This window comes from Vidua chalybeata, chromosome 3, assembly GCF_026979565.1.
Source record: "Vidua chalybeata isolate OUT-0048 chromosome 3, bVidCha1 merged haplotype, whole genome shotgun sequence".
Lineage (NCBI taxonomy): Eukaryota > Metazoa > Chordata > Aves > Passeriformes > Viduidae > Vidua > Vidua chalybeata.
The window spans coordinates 47,155,042-47,179,597 of NC_071532.1; the positions used below are offsets into that span (position 1 = coordinate 47,155,042).

The 24,556-nt window shown below is 38.7% G+C and overlaps 1 protein-coding gene across 4 annotated transcripts in view; it reads right to left on the bottom strand.

The window, feature by feature from the left end:
* SASH1 (SAM and SH3 domain containing 1) overlaps positions 1 to 24,556 on the bottom strand; it is a 189,412-nt gene that overhangs the window by 80,821 nt on the left and 84,035 nt on the right. For all 4 annotated transcript variants that reach the window (XM_053937995.1, XM_053937994.1, XM_053937996.1 and 1 more), the window contains exon 2: positions 16,917 to 17,045. In XM_053937995.1, the coding sequence (XP_053793970.1) occupies positions 16,917 to 17,045 (129 nt within the window). The remainder of the gene's footprint in view (positions 1 to 16,916; positions 17,046 to 24,556) is intronic.

Below are 24,556 nucleotides of genomic sequence, written 5' to 3' on the forward strand. Positions count from 1 at the left end.
AAGAAAATTATCTTTGTCAGTAGATGCTACATCAAAGCCTAATACCTCCAACAAATTACTTAACATTTGAATACCTCTGTTAAACTATCTGTAAAATGGATATTTTAGCATTCAATACACAGAAGCAAATAATATACAACAATAATCTGTCTACCTATACAGCAACACCACACCACCAAGACAAAACTCCTATGAAGTCTGTCCTCTTCAGAGCAGTCTTAAACCACTACCTCAAAATGTGTTTTCAGAAAGAGATGTCATGATGACGAAGGACAGAAGGTATGTTACATGACATGTCCTTATACTTCTAAAATTTTTACAGACAAATCAAATGAGCACAGCAGAAATCTGCCTTCCTGCCTGGTTTTAAATTTTTGATGGAGAACAATATTTTCCAGAGGAAAGGAACGAGGGTGTTGGTGGGGAAATATGAAACTAATTTCAGCAGGAGTTTGTGAATATGGTATTCTTTCATATTAATGAAAACCAGATCATCAAATAGTCTGTGAGCTAAGAAACTGGTAGACAATATATTAAAAAATATATTAAATATACAAAACCACACATAATAGAAATTTATATGTATTTATGTATATAAATAATTACATAAAAACTGTATTAAAAACAATAGCATTTTCCCCATCATAAGATATGTTCAGGATATTGCTTTTTTAACAATAAAAAATAAGTCAGGATTCTAAAATGAAGTTCCACAGAACAACAGAATGTCTGACAAGGGAAACAAGTTACACAAATAATTTTTTATCACAAAGCTACTACATAATGCAATATTGCACATAAATCTGTGCAATATAGTTTGTAATTTGATTTCAAAGTCATCAGGCACAGGAAGAATGCAACTGTGTTTAGTTTACAAACATCTCAGGAAAATTTCAAAGCATATACAAAACACAAGGTATTATTATTATATAAAATTGAGAAAAAAATAACCCACTTAATTTTTCAGGTCAATTCTTTTGAAAGGAAGGTTGGATAACAGTTGTCTTACAACCTGAATTGATTTCTTAATTTTCAAGCAATAAATACGGCCTTCAGGGTTCAAGATCAAGTAATTAATTACTAAATTTATGGAAGGCTCTACTAAAAAAAAATCAATAAATAGTGACTAAAGAAGGCATTATGAATAAAACAACTTCATAATACTCGTAACTCCACTTGAGAGGATGGCAGAATTTTCTACATAGCAAGTACATGCCAAATCAATCCAAGTAATGTAATTTGCATTGAATAAGCTATTTAGCATTTTGCACGTGACCTCTGTGTGGAGACAGGTTGAATTATCTTCCATTTTTGTGCAAGGTCACATGTAAATACAGGGTGTTCTCTGGACCCTTCACTGTCACTCTTAGAGACTGACCCTTTCCTGCAAATATCTACAGTGGGATATGCTTTTCAGAAGGAGCTGAAAAAACCACCTCCATCAGTGAAGACGTAATGGGACTGGGCAATTAAAAATTAATTCTTGTCAAAGCCAGTGAAATCTATATGAATATATACATATTGGTTCACACATACATATTAGATCAATAAATATATGCTTGATCTCTGGTGAAAGACTAAATGAGAAAGGTGCAAAGAAGAGACTGTTGCCTGCTTCTGTTACTGAGGAGCCCAGGGCTGGAAGATACTGACATTACTCATTAGAGAGACAAAGGTTGTTTTCATTTAAGACTTCATTCTAAAGAAATGAACATGTCAATCCACCACCACTTCTAGGGAAATAAATGAAAAAGCAGGTTATTCTGGAATAATGTTTGGGAATCAGATGCTGTGTAATACTGAAATCTGAAAGGTACTGCATTTAAACAGAATTACTCAAAGACATTCAGGGTGGGGAACATCTGGGGAGCTAACAGGTTTGCTAAAAATGATGCAGGGATTATGGTGAATCATAAGATAAGCACAAGCCTTAGTGCCACGTTGTTGTGTAAAGAACCACCATTGTATTACAGATATTTTGAAAGCTAAAGTAGTTTGCCTAGGGAGACAGTGGAATTAACATGCTGGAACAGTTGAAAGACAGGTCTAATCAACATCTGTTAAGCATGATAAGGACAGCTGAATCTATCTTGGGGCAAAGGAGGCACCAGGTGATTTCTCAAAATTATAAAACAAAGCCAAGGTAAAAAACATGAAATACAACAGTACTTATAACAAAATAGATTTGGTAACACACTTTCAACCACAACAAAAAAAAAAATCAGATACTGTTGTATTTGTGTTTCACTTCTGGTTTATGCTTTTCACACATAATTACAGAGAGAATTTCCACTCCTACTTTTGCAATAACTGAAAATTTTATCCCAGAGCAGGTGCTGCAAACTTAATCTAGTGTGGCTGAGATGCAGACTGCTTGTGTCTAATTCAAAGCTGTAAGCAGAGAAGTTAAATAAACTTTCCATTTATTTTGTGTTTCAAGTGTTTTTCATGTGCACTACCCTCAACTCCCTAGTCTTCAAGGGATTGAATTTGCATAGATTTCTGATATTTTCTATTCTTTCTATTGGTATTCTGCAGAAGTAGCATAGCTGGTAGCACAAAATCACTGCTCTCCAAGAGGTAACAACATCCAAGCAGGGAGACAAATACAGGAAAGAATAAAAACTATAAGAGGATGGAAAAAAAGTAGGGTGTAGGAGGTGCTCAAGGAAAATAAAATGATGCATGTGGGACAAAGTGAACGGAAAGGGGTACTGTAAGGAGTTTTACTCTGAGTGCTGAAGAGAGAAAATTTTGTGAAGCTTTGAAAAGATGCAAGGGTAGAGTAAAATGAGGAAGGCAGGAGGACAATAGGCTGAGCTATGAAGCAGTGGGATGCAAGGGGAAGATGACAGCATCTAGTAATAAGAACAGCCTAGAGAAAAAACATGGCATCATGGAAGGAGAGTCAGTAGAGAAGAAACACAGAGAGTCCTCCATAACTTCATGTCTCCTGTAACAAGGCAGTACGGAGACAATATCTGAGCTCTCACTGAGGGTTAGACACGATTAACCTAGAACAATGCCGCTTCTCAGGTATTTTATCCACTATCTGCTCTGGGAAAGAGGCTGACAAATCCAGCACTGGTGATCAAAGCCTTTCGTCTGCCACTTAGTTGCTCTGACACAGTGGTGGAAAAATTCTTATGCTCAAACCCAGAGATAAATAATCCATAACATTCCCAATTTGGAAAATATCTTGCTACTCAACAAAACTGCATCTGTGTTGATCTGAAGCTGCTGGTAAGAGAAAGGGTACGAAGATTGATATGCTTGTGTTTCAAGAAATGTCTTTCTTTTGTGTAACCCCTTTCTGCAGGCTTATAAATTCTTGCTGAAAAGAATTTGCCAAGTTCTGAAGGTAATGAACAAGGATAAGAAACAGGTCTGACTTCTATAAGCCTTGCTCACCTGTCCAGTCCTGACATGAGCAACAGCAGGAACGACAAGGATAAGCAGTGTGATTCGTGCCAAATAAAGTTAATTTTCTTAGTATGATGCACAAGATGACTTTTTGCACGCTCCTACTATAGATAATTGAACCAAAGCCAGAGACGTGAACAATCAATAGGTTCCTTAAAAAACTCTAATAGGCTATTCTTAATAAAAGGAGCTATTAAAATTACATTAAATACTCATGACTTATGCTTGTTCACAAGAAGTCTTCATTTTGTTTTCATTCCACTGTTTAGACAGCTTAAAAAGCAAATTATGTAAGACACCCTTTTAGAGTACCAATTCTTTCGTGTTTCTGTTGGGTGTGAAGTGAAAAAAAGTGCCATTTCCCTCCAGTTAAAAAGGTGAGACAAAACACAGCTCATTTCGTATCACTCCATTTTGGGTGGGTTTGGGCTATGAATAATCTATGTGCTATGGGGCCAGCATTTCTGTGTTATAAATGTTACATTATGTAATGTATTACCATGATAGGATATGCATTTATATGGAAAAGGAAACAGATAAACACTGCCACCAAATTTTTAGGATTTACTCATTGACAAAATATCTCTTCCTGCAAGTAAATGGAAGTTGCTAACTTTCAAGGTGTTCCTGAGGTAAGAGGTCAATTACAAGGAATTGCATTAGCAGTAGGAACTAGAATGGCACTGTCTAATGCATAAGATTAAATTCAGATTTTTTTTCTTTAAGATGGAAATTGTTAGGCCTCAGCTCATGGCAAACTTGTGATCTCATACAGAAAATATTCCTATTTGCAGGACTGATAGAGGGTGATAAGGACTGTGGTCATGAAATGATAAAGGGAAATAGGTGTAACAAAGAAAACATGTCCCAGAGATCATGAAAAAGATGCAAGAACACTAGCTTTTTAAGAGAGTCCCTAAGTTTATAGGAAGAGATTTGAAAAGTGCTGTGATAATCTCTAAAGAAAGCTTTCATACTTGAAGAGCTGCTACTGTGCAACCAGAAATAGCCTTTCAAAGGAATCATCTAACAGTATGTCAATGATAATGAATTATAAAATATTCTTCAGTGCTAGGAGGACCTCAAGATTCAACAGAGAAGAATTAAAAAACCCATTTATGTGAAAAGCTGAAAGGAAATAGGTAATCTGCTATAAGCCCAATGGTTATGTCTTGCCCTAACTATACCCCTTCTACTGTCAACAAAGGCCACTATAGAATAACACATGTTTTAGAAATCTTAATAGTTTCAATCAGAAGAATCTCAATGGATCACTAAAAGAGAAAATCAATTGTGCTCACTCCATTTAGGGAAAGCAATAATATTTCCTGTTGCATGTAGCATGGATATAGTGTGTTTCCCACCATATTTTGATATGCTTCCCACGAAAGTGACTTTTGGCAAAATGCCCATCTCCTTCAACTTCATAGCAGACCTCAGATGTTCAGTATCACTCAGATAAAATGTCTTCCTGCTTTCTTCTCCATTTGCTGACTGAACTATGGTCAGGAAGGTATTTCAGCTTTTGTATTTTTAAAGAGCAGAAGAAATGCATTTAGGATGCAAAACCTAGGGATACTCATGCCCTTCCACTGCTCCAAATAAAACTACAATATATACTGTATTCTTATTTTTTTCACAGAACTTCTGCAGTTTAGTCTTAAACATTAACAGTTTTAATTCCTTCTGTCATTTTGTGAAGCTGGACTAAGACAGGACTAACTTCAATTTTATTCTTTTGCCCCTAGGTGTTTTCAGGTGTATAAAACACTCAAAGAAAAAACTGTTCAACCATGACATGACTTTCTTTTTCAATTCTTTCATTTCTCTTTTCTCATTAGTTTAATTTTGGAGCTTGCAAAGTTCCAGAGCAACCTATTGTAGTGGCACTCAGAACCTTGACTGTGGCTCACCACTTCTCCTGCAGTACCTATAATGAAAAGGTCAAAACTGCTGTTCAAAATCTCCTCCTTTGACCTTCTGCCTTATCAAAGCAAGCCTGCATTATGGCCAGTGACCACGACAGAGTCACAGAAAAGGAGTGCACTGGTGTGTGAAAACGTTTCTGGCAAGAACTGGCAACAATTCTAGCTCTAACTCTTAACAGATTATAACTTTTTTTTGTGCCTTAAAATGACAAGTTGTGCTATGTAACAGTGGGGTTTTTTTTAGTTATTATTTATTATCATAAATTATGTTGCATTACAATATTCTGGTCCATGTAGACAGTTCAGGGCTCACATAAGCACAGATATCTTGCTGCCCAGCGACCCTTCTCACCCTTTGCAGCCACAAGAGTGCATCACCTGTTCTTCTTTACTCCAGCTTAGTTTTCTAGTGACCTACTCACCCAATGAGTAAGTCACTTCTAACATTTCACTCCTTACCCTTGTAAGCAAGCAATGACCAAACCTCCTTCTTTCCTCTTCTTCCACCTGACAAATGCAGTCAGAGGTCCCAGCTCCTGGGGCACCTGCTCCAGACGCTCTTGGACTCCTTACCCCACAATTTTTGCCCCAAAGTTGAGGCTTCTTCCTTGAGCACATATCATCTCCTGTGCCTCAAGAAATCCCAAATCCAAACAAAACCTACAAGAGTGAAAAAAAACTGAGCAGGAAGCTCTGAAAAAGGCAAGTCCAACTGCCAAAATCTACATTCACCTTTCTTTCCTCCTAATGTCTTTTTCTACCTTCAGATCAAAATTTCAGCTACAAAACTTGATGGCTACTTAGCTTCTCTAGAAACTGCTTACTTCAGCGAAAATGTAAAACACTGAAAAGGATGTATTTAATTTGTTTATCTATTTGTTTTTAACAATGTATGTTCCATGCCTAAATACACCCTGTCATTCAGTCATGGAAAGCTTTATGAGATATTTCTTATTTCCATGTTACCAAATACAAGTGTAGAGTTGATGCAATTTTTGGTGTTATTCCATTTCCACTCTTCAAAGAAAATTTGAAGGACATTAATATTTCTTAGCAAATTAAGATGACTACTACAAAACATCTGTATATATTTCAAGAACAAAGGTGTGAGTTTACAGGTACCGCCTGCAATTCAATAACCACAAGAAAACTATCCCACTAAGGCTAAATATAACTTAGTTCAAAGGAGGAAAACCAAACAAAGTTACCACATCCCTTAAAATGCTCATCCAGCCTAGCATTAAGCTAGCCTTGCTAATTTGAGAGGCTACTCAAATAAAAGAGATCAAGGGTGATAACTTTTCTGCTATTGTCTGTCCTACAAACAAAACATTATCCAAACTAATTATGGAATAAAAAATAGCAATCAAGAAAAATTAATTTTGCTAGAGGGTCAGCATCATAGTTCCTTTTTAGAGTATCATTCTGATGTGAAGTAACCAAAATATATAAAATAATTTTAGAATATATAAATGTAATTATATTATTATTTATTTTATATAAGAATGTATAATATAAAAATAAAAAAGGTGTTAGACAACATTGGGCTAAGATTCACATTCCTACTCCATTCCTGTTGAACCATGTTTAAAATATTTGAAGTTTTTAACCTGCAAATGAAAAAGAAGAGATTCACTAACTTTGTGAAGATGCCTACATGGAAGATGAGATGCTGCTATTCCCATTGCTACACCAGGAACTGTTTACATATGTGAACAGGGTTGATCAACAGATAAGGTTAAAACAGAATATTAAATTGCAGAGTACTTTGCTTCAAGATAAGAGATAAGAGTTCAGGTTTCCTCAGACAGAGGGAAGAACCAAACTTTGGTTTTCTGCAGCAGTGGATCAAACCACCACCTCCTACTACTTTGCACACCATGCCCTTGATTTCTCATGCTTTCCCACAGGTGTTCAAAATGAAATATCCCATTTAGGGTTTAACAAGAGCATTTTTTTCAGTCATCACCAACTGACATTATGCCAGTGAAATTAACATGCTGAAGAAATCAAGAGTCTCTTCCACAGCACCTCTGCATTTTCATTACCCACGCCATATGTCAGACAATTATTTCAAGCAGAGGCAGGATGATAGGAATTAGAGATTGTGGCAGTCAGCTACTGACCAAGAGAGCTAGACTCTTCAGCAGACCTCCACATTCCAGCTGCAAAGGGAAGCGACAGACCAGAAGCACTCTAAGAGTCTGGCACAATTTTGAAGTACATCTGAATTTTGGTTTTTTTTTGAAGTGTGGTCTAATAGACTGGATTTGAGGCTTGAGCTGCAGGTCATCCATAGCATCTGTCACCCACTGGCCTCACTGCTTCACTGGCCAGGATTTGTTTACAGCTACACCACTGTGTATTAAGTTGTTCTGAACTTACTATAAATTTCAGGTTACTCTGTTGCAAATTTAGCTACAGAGGAGGAATTAGGGAATTACATAGGTAAATCTTCATCAGTGGCTGAATCTCAGGGAGGCGAGGCCTAAATTACCAGCTTCAAAGGAAAAAAAACAAAGGCTAATTAATATTTTTCAAGGGTTTTGAGGGTGGAAAATGCTACACAAAGGAGAAATAAAACTATTTGGTGAGCTTCTGTGTAGGCTAGCAACTGAAGGCTCCAATTATGCAGCTTTCAAAAGTTAACCGCATGAACAAAATAGAGCTACTCTGATGACTGACTTCCTTTTACTTCTCATTTGTGTGAATTTCAGCACCTGGCACATGCTTCAAAACTTTAAAATCTCTCTCTTTTGTCAAAATGGACTTCAACTACAGCTTAATCTTTGCTGGGCTAACATGACCCTGAGATTAGCTTAGTTGGTTAAAGCCTGGTGCCAAAAAAAAAAAAAAAAAAGTTGCCAAGGTTGTGGGATTAATCCCTGTATGGACTGTTCACTTAAGAGCTGGACTTGATCCTTGTGGATCTCTATCAACTCAGAAGATTCTGATTCTGTGATTTGTGGACATACCAAGACAGAAAGCTGTCAGAAGCCTGAATTGTGTGCCCCTGAGAAGGGAAGGGGAGATGGACTTCTTTCAAATACTATTTATCAGCCTATTTTGTCTTAGAGAAAGCTTACAAATTCTGATTTTTCTTTTGCTACCTTTTTATAGCTTAATTTATCTGGATGTCTCGTGAATAAAGCCTTATATGATGAAAAGCTTGTCTATTTTTCCACATCTATAACCATTGATCCATTATGATGCTATTCCTATCATCTTTACAGCCTTAAATGCACCGGGGTACACAATTCTACTGCCACTAGTTTCACATTAATTGTAAACCAAACAATTGAAACTGTGGTCTTATCAGGAACTTCAACAGCAACAGGCAAAAGACAGTGACATAAACAAAAAATTACCACTCTGTGTTTCATAATGAGCTTATGAATTCCAAATTTTGCTAATCATTTCAAGTCTTTCTTCTTTCATTAGTTTCTAATCCATAACTGATTTTATTCATCATGCCCACAAGCAATGAAAGAAATTAATCCCTCTGATAAGGAACTGAAATGGAATTCTTTTGAACATAATACCCGTTCATTTTCATATATATGTTTTTACAGGATTATTGCCTTTCCCAACTCTATTTGCTTGAACAACCAAAGAAGCCTTAGAATCAGAGGAAAACTGGATGTTGTAGTCCCAGATTACTTTGTTCTCTTATGTAAAAAAAAGCTGCAATCTAAACCATTGGGGAAAACCTAAACACACAAATCAAGAAGGATATGACATATGGGAGTCAGGAAGAGAGATTTCCAGCTGATAGCCATTTCTTTTCACTGTTTTGTGGAAAACAGATTGATCATTCACCAAACAAATCATGTCTCTTCAAACTGCTTGAGCTCTCCTTCAAACATAAAATTCACAGAGCATCTTGTTTGAAATGGAGCATTTCTCTGTGTGCTTCAGGCGACACTGCTGAAACAGACAACCTACACAACACTCAGAGAAGACAAAGCATGGAAACATCAAAGGACAGTAGCTGTGGAGCATCAGAACCTGTATCATGAAGAGCAGGGGCCAGGCCAGCAGAAGAGGAAAAAAAAGGAATCAGTCCCTTTGAATTCACAGATGGAGGCCTGCCTTCCTCTGGGCATCTTTGTTGGAAGAGTGTCCTTCTGCTGCAGAGAAACAGACATTCCAAAGCACATCCAGATGTGCACCAATACTCATGATATGATTCTCATTCTCCTCACAACATGCTCTTGATTTATTATTGATTAAGACCTGTTTGTTTTCCCTAATGACCTGCAAGGCTGTTATGGTTCTTACAAGTGAGATTTTTCAGCTAACCTCACGACATCCATCTTGAGCAGTATCTTTACTATTTCTTGAGGACACACGGTGGTGTTTCCCTACTTGGGGACTTAGAAGAAGCACAAGCAAGTGCTACAATTAGTTGACATTTGAAGTTGCTGCCAGCTGTCTTCAACACACATAGATGGACTGGTGAGCAGTGGCTGGGGAACCACAGAAGGAGAGCACAGAGAGGCTGCTAGAGTCAAGCTGACACTATGCAAAGACAAAGAGGAGTAGTCTTAATAGAAAACATTGCATCTTTTAGTTTCATTCCTCTGTTGGTTTAGCTGCTATCACATTACACAAGTCTGACACTCTTCTAACACAGTCAATACACATTGCTGTCCTCCCAGAGTAATGCCACTCAGCTGGTATCTTGGAAGTCTAATAATATGTGAATGGCAAGTTGGGCTGCACATCACATAAACTGTTCACTACAGAGGTTGGGCGTGTTCCAGTTGATTTTGTTTGTTAGTTTTGGTTTTTCTGGTTGTTTTGTTGGTTTTTTTTTCCCTCAGAGATGCACCTTCTTAAATGACAATTTAATTTGCTCTCTTTTTAAACAATTGTATCCATTGCAATGAAATTTACCAGCATGATACTGTACATTTCCAGTTTTGCTGTCACTTTTAAATTCTAAGGGGAGAAAGGAAAAAAAAAATTCCACAAAAGGAGCTAAAGTAAGTCAATCAATTACTCCTTCCCTCTATCCTCAGGCTCCAATGAGATTAAATCACAGAGTTAATACAAATCTAGTCTGTCAGTTCCACCAGATCTGTGCTGTTTCTGGGATAAAACAAGAGCACAGTAAGAATATACTCAACTGATCCAAGGTTCAAAGTAAAATTCCTGCTATTATGTAAAGGGCAAGAAAATTATTACAAATGATATTAGAAGATTAAGAATTACTACGAAAACACTTATAAAGCTAAAGAGAATTTCTCCCCTCCACAATTACCAGTCAGACTGCCAGTTATATTTTCTATTTGTAACATAAATATTATTTTGTTTATAACAGTATTACCAGCTTAGAAAAAAAAAACCCAAACAAAAACCAATTACCTTTGACAACCTATTTTTCCTGTAACACTGACATTATCAAAAATACTTCAGGAGACCAGAAGTGTTAAACAAAAGATCCTACTCCAAAAAACAAGGGTTCTCCAAAAGTATGAAAGGAAGATAAGGTCGCCCAAACCATCATAGCTGCAAAGTCCACTGAGTCTCCAGCCTGTAAATGTACAGATTTTGCCTAAGGGATTATTCATAAACGGCCTTCCAACAAAAACAGGTGAGACTGCAGGAGGTCATTAGCTTGCAGAGAGTGGAGAAATTTTTACTTAGTCTGCTAGTATTAAGTGAACTAAGAATGGTATTCACTTTGCTGCATATGGAACAAGCCTTGCTTTGTTTTCATGTTTAATGCTACCTCTATATTTAAATGCCTTTGCTGCCTTGGTCTGTGATGTGAGACACTAAAAATAGCCCGTCTGTTCCAGAATTTCCATTGTGTCTACCTTTGAAAAGCTCCATTAATTATGAAATGTCATTATGAATTTAGTTTATAAAGATAAGCCTAAAATACTGAGAGACTGAGCCTGCACACACAGTAAATCTCCAAAATCTCCATTAATTATTTTCTATTTTAATCAACTTTATGTAATTCATATTCAGGCTAAATCCCCCCTAGTTCAATCTATACTGAGGAAAAAAATTCCCAAAATGATGCTTCAAAGTCCACACTTTCTACTGCTACTTTTTCTTCTGCATGTCTTCCCATAAGGCCTGGAGACTTAAAAAAAATAGGAAATCTTATCTCTGTGTTCTCCAGCTCTTTTTTTTTTTTTTCTTTTTGTGCTGTAGATACCTTTTAAATTAAACTTAGATGTTGTTTATACTTTGGAGAGCCTCTTACAGCCAGCAAGACAAAACAAAACAGTGGGATCCTATTCCAGTGAGATACAGAGGTGTCCTCTCAGGACTAATGGTATCAGCAGCCAGTACTGTATTTGCAAAGTAGAGGTGATCATTTCATAGCAGGAATAAGCAGTCTATTCTAGGGTCCTGAAATATTAATGTATGATGTGAAGAATGGCGGACATGACTAGTGTCAGCTATAGAGTAGACATAGGTACACTCCACAAACATGTTCAGCATCCCAACTCCAGCTTTCATGGCTAACTCTCTTGAAGATTTTTAAAATATACATCAATCACTGACTGCAACTGCTCTGGGTGTTTTAGTGTGTTTCAGCAAAGGCTGGCTAGTTTCTCAAACAGTCTGATGATATTGCCAACCAGTAGTACTATACCAGACAAACACACCTCTAAAGAGGAAAAAATCATTATTACTCTTACTAATTATTCTACTTTTGCTGGTTGTCCTCCCCTTTTTCTTGCTGGACATACCATTTATATGTGAGGACATTACCTAGATGGTCAACTCCATTTGTGATCAAACAACTGGATGCTGAGCATCTTTTAAAACCATGCACAGACAAGACTTAGGAAGATTACATTGATATTGAAAGTAGGACAAGAAACTTATGATGGTTTTATGTTCTTTTCTATTTTCCAGCTTTGCCTGTGTACATGTGCAGGTACTGTAAAAACATCCAGGATTAGGCAAGGTAATTTTTCCAAATACATTCATTGTACTTTAAAACAGTGTACAGAGAAAGATTCTGAACACTTCCCCTTCTACACAATGAAATTAATTACACGGATGTGGGGGAAAAGTATACTAATATGCCATTTAGCTTTAATGCCAATAGTGGCATTAATTTTATATAATTTGCAAGACAAAAGATGGACACAACTTCTCAGCGCCCCATCTGTAGCTGTCAGAGTCCATCAGAAAACCTCAAGCCATTCTTTGATGTCAAGATCATCAGCTACAATACAGACCTCAGCAGCAGCAGCAGTTAGGTGGCGGCTGTTAGTGATAGATGAGACAACAGAATGCAGTTTGCTCTTTCACAGCTAAGTAAATGCTGTCCTGCCCTGCTGACAGGCAAGGCAAAGCTGCTTTTGTCAGTAAGCCAGGCAGATATGACCCCAGAGACACAAAGGAAGCACATCATAGAATGGTTTGTGTTGAAACGCATCTTGAAGATCATCTAGTTCCAGCCTCACTGCAATGGGGTTGCTCAAAGCCCCATCTGACCCGGCTTTGAACACTTCAGGGATGGGGCACCCACAACTTCTCTGTTCCAGTGTCTCACCCCTATCACTACATGCCCTTGTAAAAAGTGGCTCTCCAGCTCTCTTGTAACACCCTTTAGCTACTGGAAGGCTGCAGTGAGGTCACCCTGGAACCTTTTCTTCTCCAGGCTGAATGAACCCAGTTCTCTCACATCTTTCCTGTGCTGGGGACCCCAGAACTGGATGTAGAGCAGAATAGAAGGGAAAAATCACCTCCCTTGACCTGCTGGCCACACTCCTTTTGATGCAGACCAGGATCTGGTTGGCTTTCTGGGCTGTGAGCATACACTGCAAGTCATGTCAAGTTCTTCATCCACCAACACCATTAAAACCTTATCCCCAGGGCTGGTCTTCATTCATTCTCCTCCCAGCCTGTACCTGTGCACAGGATTGCCCCAATACATTTGCTGGACCTTGCACTTGTTTTTTTTTTTTTTTTATTTTCATGAGGCTTCACAGGTCTATGTCTCAAGCCTGTCCAGGTTGCTCTGGATGGCATCCAGAGTGTCTTGACCACTCTGCTCAGCTTTGAGTCATCAGCAGACTTGCTGAGGGTGCACTTGATCCTACTCTCCCTGTCACTAGCAAAGATGTTGAACAGCACCAATCCACATACTGATCCCTAAGGAACACCACTCATACTGATAAGGAACACACAACATACTGATCTCCATTTGGATATTGAGCCACTGGAGCTTGGCCATCCAGCTGATTCCTTATACACCTGAGTGCTTCATCCATCTAATTCATGTCTCTCCAATTTGAAGACAAGGATGTCATGTGAACAGTTAGAAAATACCATCCTCACAGAGTCACTTCTCTGGACATAACTGTATTTTAGCAGATGCCACCTCAATATACATTTATTATGGGCCTGAAAATGTACTCTATCTACTCCACCTGCAGTTTTTCCTCAGCCAAAAGCCCATGTGGTGTACAGGAATAGGCCAAATGCTAGGAAATGTGGGCAACTCCCATGCTGTTCACAAACATTAGTGTCCAAACCCAAGCACATTCTCCATTACAAAAACATAGGCAAAACTCCAAACTCAGATACCAGTTATTGTGTTTAGGGACAACTAACAATCCTTGACAGCATTACCATTTGGAAAAATATTCTGCGTTGAGCTCCATCTGCACCCACTGTTTTGTTACAAGATATGCTGCTTTCCCAAACAATTTTACCAAGTGATTTCTTTAAAAATTCAACTTCAGAGCAGGATATCTTGACTGAAATGGCCATGGTCTGATAGGAAAGGCTGGAGAGCTGATTAGAAAGTACAATATACAACCAAGATATCAGCACTTGCGCCCAAACAGCTTAAAATTATTTCAAAGGGTACAGAAGCAGCAATAAACAGTTCATATTTCTGTCCTTCCAGTGGACGTGCTACAAAGGACAATCTGGGCGAGCCAGTGCAAAATACATGTTCCTGCCAAAGCTCTGCCAACTCAGGCATGTCTTTGTTATTACACTGCTCCTCCTGACAGGGCCTCTGTGTGCAGGATTTAGAGGATCCTTTGACTCCTGGGGTGACCTGCTCTTTCTCTTTGTTCAGAGCATTCAGTAAAAGCAGGAACCTAACCTTGGCCTTTTATGTTTCTGCTAAGTATTATTATACATCCTATACTGCATTTTCATACGGATTCAGTAACCATCACTCCAGCAAATCCCTGAAAATCTGCACTAATACTCCATACGTGTCTGCTCTGCTATGTTCACTTCACTAAAGAGAGGGAGAGACCTTTGGGGAGGGGAGGAAGAACTGATACACTGCCCACCTCCAGCTCTGGCACACAAACCTGCTGTTGGGAAGAGAGGGTGTGGAGACAGCACTGCCTTCTTCATCCCTGCTAGAAGAGCAATGCATGGCAGAGCAAGGTAAGTCTAGACTAACAGACCAACAATACTAGTGCATAATCAGTTTGGACCTGCATACATTTGCTATTTGGTACATTTTTTTTTCTTTGCTGTCATAGCACATCTGGGATGAGCATTGGGCATTTACCCCGGTATTACTTCCCATTCACTATCCCCAAATATCTGCCAGTAATGTCTACCTTTCCTCAAGGTGTATAGAGATGAAAAATACCATAACACGTGATTCACTCTTCTGTTCATGACACTAAAATCACATTCTGGTCTGCATGGCCATTTCCCCCTCTCTGTGTAGCTAAGTCAAGCCTGTCTGTTCATTGATGAGAGCAAGTTTCAGCTGCAGTCAGCACTGTTTGGATGTGGCTGTTGGGCAAGTGAGCTAATATCTATAGGCTCATGTTATCAGCAGAATGGCTATCTTATGTCTAGAAACTGTATTATAGTAGCGACAGATGTAGCAAGAATGGAGCACTAATTTAATTTTCAATTGCATTGTCTTCTCTCTGACCTGGCAGTTCAAGAAGTCATCACTGGACCACTAGAGTAAGCAAACTCGCTATCAGAGAAGAGGAATCTCAAGGCTGTTTTTCACACAGCCACTTTCTCTGACTACAGCTTCTCTGGAATTGAATGAATCACTCGATGGTCTGTCTTTGGTTAGCTCACATCTATTTAAACCAGCGTGAAGATCTGCACCTTTGATGTGAGTTAATTAAGCTCACATGGCTTTCTCCAGTCTGGCTTCTGCAGCTTCAGAAGCAAGGGGAGCCAAATTAGGCCCCTCTGTCTAAATGGAAGGGCTCCTCTTATGCCATAAGGCACACTCCATTACCCAGCACAGGAGCTGCCTTCCAAGAGCACCAGGAAAGGGGGTTTCACTGCTGCCAACAGCTACCGAGAATACCAGGCCTGCCAGGCGTGGAGGTTTTCATGAGAATCACAGCTCTGTGCCATCACCTTCTCTGCACAAATGCCTTAAAGATCTGTCTACAAAAGAATTTCCTGCAATAGCTTTTTGTTTAACCCTTGGAACTTCTTGGCAGCAACAGATCTGCAAAAACATTTGGATTTTTTTCAATTTAAAAATAAAGAAGGAACTAACAAACTTCAGTGGGGCAGAAGATGACTCCCTGCCTTGATTCTGCTGACATTAATTGTGTAACTGAAGTTTGTAGTCTCTACAAACTCTGGAAGCCTCTCAGTTGGTATCCTGGAATCTCAAAAAGAAAGTAGCCTTAAATAATCCACATCATCAGGTACAGCTGATGGCACTCTCAAAGCACTCTCAAGGACTTGTAGCCATGCCCAGCAAGAAGACTTGGGAGATTCAGCTGTCAAAAAACACACTTTCAAGAAGATCTACTGGTATCTGTGGGGAGGTTATCAAAAAAGTGTGTGGCATGAGAACCATAGACAACAGGTATAAATTGCTATGGGGAGGATCTCATAGAACATTATTTAAAACTAGAAATTCACTATGAAGATAGCAAAGCAGTATTAACAGGTTTCTCAGAGACGGTGCAATGTCTGCATCCCTGGAGGTCTTCAAACTCAATCAGATAAAGCCCTGATCAACCTGGTTTGAATTCAGTGTTGACACTGCTTTGAGCTGAATGCTGGATTAGGGGCCTCCTGAGTCCCTTCCATCCTGAAAGGCTCTGTGACCCCGTATCACCTGCTACAGCTTCTACAATGCATAAAATAATGGAAAGGGGTTCACAGAACTGCTTACATTTGGGAGCCTGGAACCAGTATTTGCACCCTGGACTTTTGAGAAGCTCTTTACAGTTTCTACAGTGCAAATGAAAATCTGCACAGTTTCATTGTGCTCACACTGGGAGCATCTTGGAGCAAGGAAACAATGCTTTCATCACACAGTATCTTGCCTCCGAGAGTTGAGGATTGCAACCAAATGTATACAAGCAAGAAGTACTCTAATTAAAGAAGAAATAAGAAATGCAGATTCCAAGGCTTAATGAATCATTAAAAATACCTAGAAAAACCTAATCTGGCAATTCTGAGCATTTAATTGAGTTGGCTGAAACATTTGCATGCGTGAACACAATCACATACAGTTATTTCCCTGGGTAGAATTCTTCAAGCTGTAATATTGATTCTTCATCTGGAGCATGAATGGCAATTATTTGTTAATAAAGTTGTAACTGTTCTACATACCAAATCAAGGTCTTGGGAAACCCTTCGCTTGCGCAGCTCTTCCATCCTCTCACACACATCTGTGAAGCAGGTGTTATAGTAGTCTGCATACTGCTGTGCCAGATCATCAATATTTCCCAGTGACCCGTCCTGCAGAGAAGACAAAGAAAACAGGTTAATCAATTTTAAAATTCTAATTTAAAGGTAGTACCACAACTATGAAGGAAACCCCCACCCCTGCAGCACATCATGCTTAGGTCATCCTCTCCATCTCTATCCCAGAGCACAGTAACAGCAAGAACAGCTGGGAACTGGACTACCAAAACAGCTCCTCACAATCAGGTGGGACTTCATTAAGTCCCACAGAGAGAAAGAAGGCAGGGGCAACAGTGCAGTTGATAGTGCAGTATCTGCCTCAATTCCCTCCCAGCAGCATATACTCATATTGCACCTGGTTCTCCCAAGCAGCAGCTTGCTCTTCCAAGAGCCAGTCATTACACACATTTCAGTGACCCTACCAAGAGTAGCCCTGTGTTATGACAATGACTAACTGCAACTAAAACATTTCTTGCTAATACACTAAATCAGCCAGACTGCAAACAATGACGCCCACAAAGACACTCTGCCAGTTGGTCTTTTAAGATGTACTGGAGGTGGCAACATGATTTGCTGAGTCCCAAATGCTTGCTTTGCAGGGCAGGATTGCTACACTGCTAATAAAATGGCTATAGCCAGAAACCTAATTGTAATAATCTGTTAGTTACAGTTCAAATTCATACTTTAAAAATCATGAATGAAGAAAATAAGACCAGTACAATAAAAAGGCTGAATTTTAAGTGTCATGAGAAACCTTTCTAAACATCAGATATGTATGTTGTATCTGTGAAGTGAGGGGGTGGGCAGGTACAATATGCACACACTTAAGATAGGTCCAAAAGATGGGATGGAATAATCTTGTATCCCTTTATGTCTAACTTATGAAAGAGCATGTATGTAACTGTGTACATTCCTTAGAAGGTAACATACATGAAGAAGATAGGCTCTCTATGCTTATCCTGAGAGAAGGACAAGAATACATTGCAGACTATTATTTCATTGCTGCTGTTAATATATGCACACATATGAACATAGAATTATGTCTTGATTATTAAGAAAAAGCTAAGCAATAGAGAAATAATGTAAAACTAATTATGCTAATAATATACATAAATTGCAAGGTTGAGTTATAGCATACAAGCTAGGAGGAACTTTTAATTAGTAACCACGCCTTAATGAAGCTGTTGTTACTTGGAAATAAGCACGTGGTCCCACTCTCAGGGTTCTGAAGAGGTAGGTTTGCTGTAATGAAGTATCACTTCCAGAGAATTGGAAAAAACTTTCCAGTTTAAATCAAAGTGAAAGACAATTAAATCTCAGTCTGTGAAAACTATTTTCTACTCTTTTAAAGTGTAATTCCACAGGTGGAACAGTTATCTCCTGAAACTTTTGCAGATTTCACCAGAAATTTTTGCAGAGCTCACATTTCCAAAATTTAGAACAGCTTGCATTTTCTCAACACTACTGTGTTCAGTACAGGTGAAAAACAATTTGCATGTCACTTGCTGGAGCAGCAGAAGCAAAATAACTACACTAAATCTATATCTACACGTTGTCCCCTGGCCCCATACTTATGTATTTTTTAACTGTAGTTCCTATCTCTCAACCTGCCAAAGATCTCACACAGGAGATGTTTCAAGCATTAAAAGATTGGGGTCCTTATACAAATACACTTCTGGGAACTTCAGACTTTCCAGAGCTTTGGACAAACAACTTCATGTGCTGCTAAGCAAATGTATAGTTTACATGGGGAAAAAGCCAGCACCTTTGAGAACACAACCCTGCCTTTCTACAGGAGCCACAATGCTACCTGCTCACAGTGGAAGCCCACGTCTTCCTCCAACCACCTCCTTGACGTCCATCACTTCCCAACAAGCTGGGGAAGAAACTTGGACTCTTTGCCTGTACCACGAGTTCCACAGATTTCCCTGTGCCACCGGACACTCCTCTAGTAGCTGAGGGTGTACTTTGTGGTTCCACATGGACTACGTGCTGCTTTTAGTGTTTAAACATTCAGTAGGAATAACCACTGCTGGGGTAAAAAAATGAATACCAAACTGAAAAAGCAACCCCAAAACTTAACCTTCATTTGCTCACTTTTGTGGGCATTAAGAGGACCTGTATGACTTCCAGAGAGATGATGTGACATCTGAATCCCAGCCACTCAATCATAACAAACATCCCTCTCTAAGGGTTATCAAAAATTCCCACTTTGGGTATCTTCCCCAGCCAGAGTCTGCTTATTCCTTGAAAAGCTTTGCCAGTTAAGAATATTCAAGTTGGAATCAGTAATGATAAAAAAGCAACACAGGGAAGCATAATCTTACTAAAACAACATGAAAATTGCCTATCAGTCCATCTCCTATCACAACTCTGGAAACCATACATTCCATAAAGTTAACCTGCTCCAAAGTACTCAATTTCCGAAGGTAATTCATGACTTTAAAATTACCTTAAATACTCTAAATCCAAACATATCACTTGAACTTTAGCTTAGCTGAGAACTATTCAGAGCTGAGGATCTCAGCATGCTCTAGTGCTCCTCCCCACACTCCTCACGCACGTGGTCATGGACCATTTGCAGGATAGCAATGGCACTGCCAGTGAATCAAACACAGCCAAACAAGTCCTCATTTTTCACTTGTGCCAGCGTGCAGTTCACTGTGCTATTTTTAAAGGTAGCCTCCAAAAGGCTGAAGGCTTCTGACTGTATCCTAGAATAGAATTAGCTGGATTGCAGCACCCCAATTAAAGCCCACAGAGGGTGGGTGGCTCCACTGCCAGCAAGCATGTGGCTGCAAAGAAAGGCCTATTCAGAAGTGACCCAGTCCACCAGTGCTGCCATGTCCAGAGAAGCAGAGCTGCAGGCATCAGCCTGCCTGACTGACAGCAGGGATAGCTGGCAGTGCTCTGGGCTTGCGTGAGGGGGCTATGCTGCAAATTAAAACAAGCTTGATATTCAGAAAAAGAGGAAGGAACAGAAAAAACCCACAATATGTTAGAACATACAGTGGACACACAGAGAACAGACAGCTGACACACATACTCGTTACAGCCCTGCCACATGCTTTTGCTGGGGGTCCAGACTGAGGGCAGCTATAGCTTTATGCAGTTGCCATTCCACAAAGGCTGCATGCACCGTCCTTACTAGATGTGGACAGCTTTGGGGTTTGAAGCCCCATAGCTTCAAAATTAGAACAAAACCACAAACATTTGCATTTGCACGTCAATTTGCCAGAAAGGTGCAGTGGAAAATGCCAATTGAAGGATTTGTGTCTGTGGCCAAGAGTTGCTTTTATGAGTTTACGCATGCAGGCATTGCAGAGAGCATTGGTTTTGTCAAAAGAAATACAGATACATAAATCAACCCAAGCCAAAGACAGCAAGCATCTCATGACCCACAGCATCCACTCATGATTTCATGTAAGTAAATGTCATAACTTAACAAAGGATTGTATATTTGATTTACATGACCTCAGATTTGATCCCTATATAGAGTTATCTTCATCATCCTCCTTTACTCTTCAAGCACTACTAAAAACACGGCAAAACTTAGAAAAGAGAAGATGCTTCATTCTTCTACTGCACAAATAATGGCCAAGACCTGCTTTAGATATCATCAAACCACAAGTATAACTCACCTGAAGGACCATGACATTTTGTCTGTTCTTTAAATTGACCCTCCAGTGCCTCCAAATAATTCTAAACTGTCTCACACAAAATGACCAGCAGTGTGCTTTGCAATGCTATTTTGGTTCTGAGTCTTTAAAAAATATTCATATGCAAAACATTAGGTCCAGCTCGATAAGTCATGTATTCCCTTACAGATGGAGTTAAAGTAATAATCATAGATGTTTTTAAAAATCTCTAGAATTATTAATAAAATAGAACACTAAAAGCATAACTCACAATATTTTAAAAATATTTCACTCTACTGCACATAGAGTAAGACCCAGTGGCAATTTTCATAGGTTTAGACAAATGTGGAGTGCCCTTTTAGTTTCACAGGTAGAAATAAAGCATACAGTTATTTGATACAAAAAATAATAAGCCAATTTAGAATAAGCCTTCAATCATGTACCACTATGTCCTATTTTGATATAGATGGGCTGCATATTTGAGACAGCTTATGCGAGCAATGAAAAAATACATAGCTTTCAAATTTGTCCTTACTGATATATTTCTAATTCAGAAGCCTCTGAAATTCTCTGAATTGTTAGCAACATTTTTAACACCAAAACCTCATAATAAACTCTGTCATTTTGTTACAAATGTAACAGTTAAAGCACTAACATGAAGAGTATTTTACACCAATTGTGTTTATTATCATGCAAACTGCAAAGTTCCTGCTATATAATCCCACAGATCTTCTCTGATGGAAAAAAAAAATGTGAGCAATACAAATATCGAGCAGGAAAACAATTTCCCAAACACTTCATTGGTAAGAAGTTACAACATGTTTCCCCTAAGACTTTACTACAGCACAGACTCATCCGTAAAATAGTTTGATAGCCAGGAAAGTACACAACTGGTTATTTATAAAGGGTTAAATGTAAAATGAAGATTTAATAGTCTAAGGAAAACAGAAGTTACCTCAGATTTCTATTTTCAGTTGTGAAGTGTGTTCCTAAATTTCCATTTTATAATGCATGCATGCAACATTCTTTGGCATCAAAAAACATAGAGCAAAATGATGAATTGCCCTGAAATTCCCAGAGAATTAGTTCTGATATGCATGTGAATACCAAAGGAATCCATTGGGATTCCTGCTAATGGAGACACTACAAAGAAAAGTTGGAACAATTTGGCACTTATTACACAGTTAGAATTTATCGGTCACTGCACATCAGTTAGTTTAACGCCTTGGCAGAATCCTCTGTATTTGACATCTGAAAGAGTAAAAGAGAAAAATGTTTTGCTAGAGAGCTCTGCTGGCTGTAAAATTAATATTTTAATAGTATAATAAAATAAAAACACTAATAGCTAAGGAGGAATAACAGGCTTTGCTAAGTAACAAATACATTTGATGAACCTGCATGTGTACATAAATAATAGGCACTAGCAGAGCATGCATACTTTCTGCATAAATTTCTTTGCAGAATAAGATTTTTAGAAAAATCTTCCAAAAATACAACTATTTCACTCTGTACTTTTCTGTCTCAGAATCTGAAAAGTGAAAAAGCTGCATATTCCAGCATATCCTCCTCCTATTCTGGCAGATGGTAGGAATGTCAGGAAAGAGGTCTTGATATGTGCTCACTCTCCCAGCCCCTGGATGAAATTCACGTAACTGCATGAATCTCAGAAATGTAAAAACATGTGGATGCTACAAGCCTGTTTGTTCAGCGAGACAGATAGGTCTCCATCTGCACAGTGAAATGCAGGTTACAGCACACAATGCAACTACACAAGTTGAAAACTTAAAAGCCACTGCAGCTATGGCCACAGCACATGTATAATCTGGGATCTTAGGAATTGGTCAAAAACTGGAAGACAATCTGACTTTTTTTCCCTAATAAGGCATAAATGAATGTGGAAATGGCACTGGCAAAGGGAAGGTGCCCTTTCACAACATGCAGCAATCTTACCCTAGCAAAGGCACATTTTTTTGACCTTTACAAGCTAAGATGAGAAAAATCCATTTCCATGCCTGAAACACAGGACTACTGTGTGGAGAGTCACTGTAAACATTAGCAGTTTATTTCTGGCAGCTAGATTTTAACAGGGACGCCTGCTAAAAATTTGTGGAACATGACCTTGCATTTCAATAATACCTTTGGTTTGGATGGCTCTAACAAGTACATATATGAAAGCCAGAACGTGGGCCAGAGCAAACAGGCTTGTTTGGGGAGGGGACACGGGTAAGAGGGAGGAGGGACAAAAAAGCAGTGAAATGAGAACATCTACTGCAGGAAAACATATTTGTGCCTAATAAATGCAAGGAATGATCAGTTTTTCATGGAACAGCTTTGACTAAGATGCCACCCCTTTTTAGATATTTTTACTAATCATAAAAGCTTGAGAAACTTTGCATCCTTACCTAAGTGACCTTGGACTCATGGCAGAACTCCCTGCATTCCAAAATATACTAATACCTGAATTCAGGCTGAATACAACCTGAATACAGTTGATAAATCTGAGACACTGTATTCCAGGTTCCTTCACAGCTCTTTCTAAGGAGGCAGACTGAAATCAGATCCAAACCTTTTCCAAACACAGGAGTTAAACCTGCATCCACCTCTCCGGCTAGAGCTTGTGTCTCAGTTTACTACAGTAATATGCAGTGAGGATAGGCATCTGTAGGAAAACCTGCAGAGCTCCATTATAATTCTGTTACACATTTCTGACCCTCTTGCTACCAGTGTATTTCTGCAAGGAATGGGGCTGATGTTTTGCCTTCTGGCACAGCTTCAAAATGCTTGCATTAAAAATTAACCCAACAAGCTGCTAGAGAAATATTCCCTTCTATTCCTAGAACTCAGCAAGGACAATCTTCCATTCAGCAGAGTTAACAATTCCACTATCCATGCAATGACAGGTTCAGAGCCTGTCTTGACAGTCAGCAGGGTCAGAAATGCGAGACAGAAGTGCAAGGCCAGGAAGCCAGCACTTCCCTTGATATTCAGAAGAAGGCATAAAATACTCAATGTGCAAGTCATGACATTTTTATATTGAGAACAGCTATTTTTGAGGATGCTGAAAAATTGTCATGGTTCCCTTGAACTCTCTATAGCTAGACACTGTGAGAACAAAAAGAACATACAGACCAGACTGATTCAACAGACTTTCCATTAATTTTTATGGCATCGGGGGGTTGAGTCATTAAACTATGTGGCTTTACAGACAGAGTTACAAAAATAGATGTGATACTACTGTGTCAAGCTCTCTGCAGCATGGTTATAGATTTATAGATTCTGTACAATAAGCAGAAAGCACAATGGTATGCTTTGATATCAAAGATTTTGCAGCAGTTATGTGAAATAACTGATACAACCTACCAAGCACAGAGCACAGTCACTCTAGACCCAAAAAATAATATTAAACCACACTTATGTCAGTTTTTTCATATATATATATATATATATATATATATATATGAAAAACACGGCAAAACTTAGAAAAGAGATATATAAACTTTGCCCTGTCTTTACATCAAAAACCCCTCTTACCATTTTCAAAATTCTGCAAATAAAGTGTTTCCTTCACCAGTAGCACTACAGTTATTTTTCCCCTTCTTTTTACTGTAAAGCCCCAAAGTCTTTGTCAAGAAGTTGTAACAAAAGCATCTTCTCAAGAAAAAACATTCTGAATGTGATTTCTACTTTTCCTTCTGTAAATTAAAATAAATTTAAAAGCACACTACTGGGATCCCTCTCTGCAGCTTGCAACCAAGGAAGTCCTCTATGGAAAAAACAAATATATATATGCATGCTAACAAAAAAGTTGCATGCATGCAAATGTACATTTCAACATACTTTAAAAGTTGGTATTTATCACAAGTAGAACCAGGTCTTGACAGACAAGAATATATGCAAATTTTATTCATGACAGTTAGTTCAAAGCAC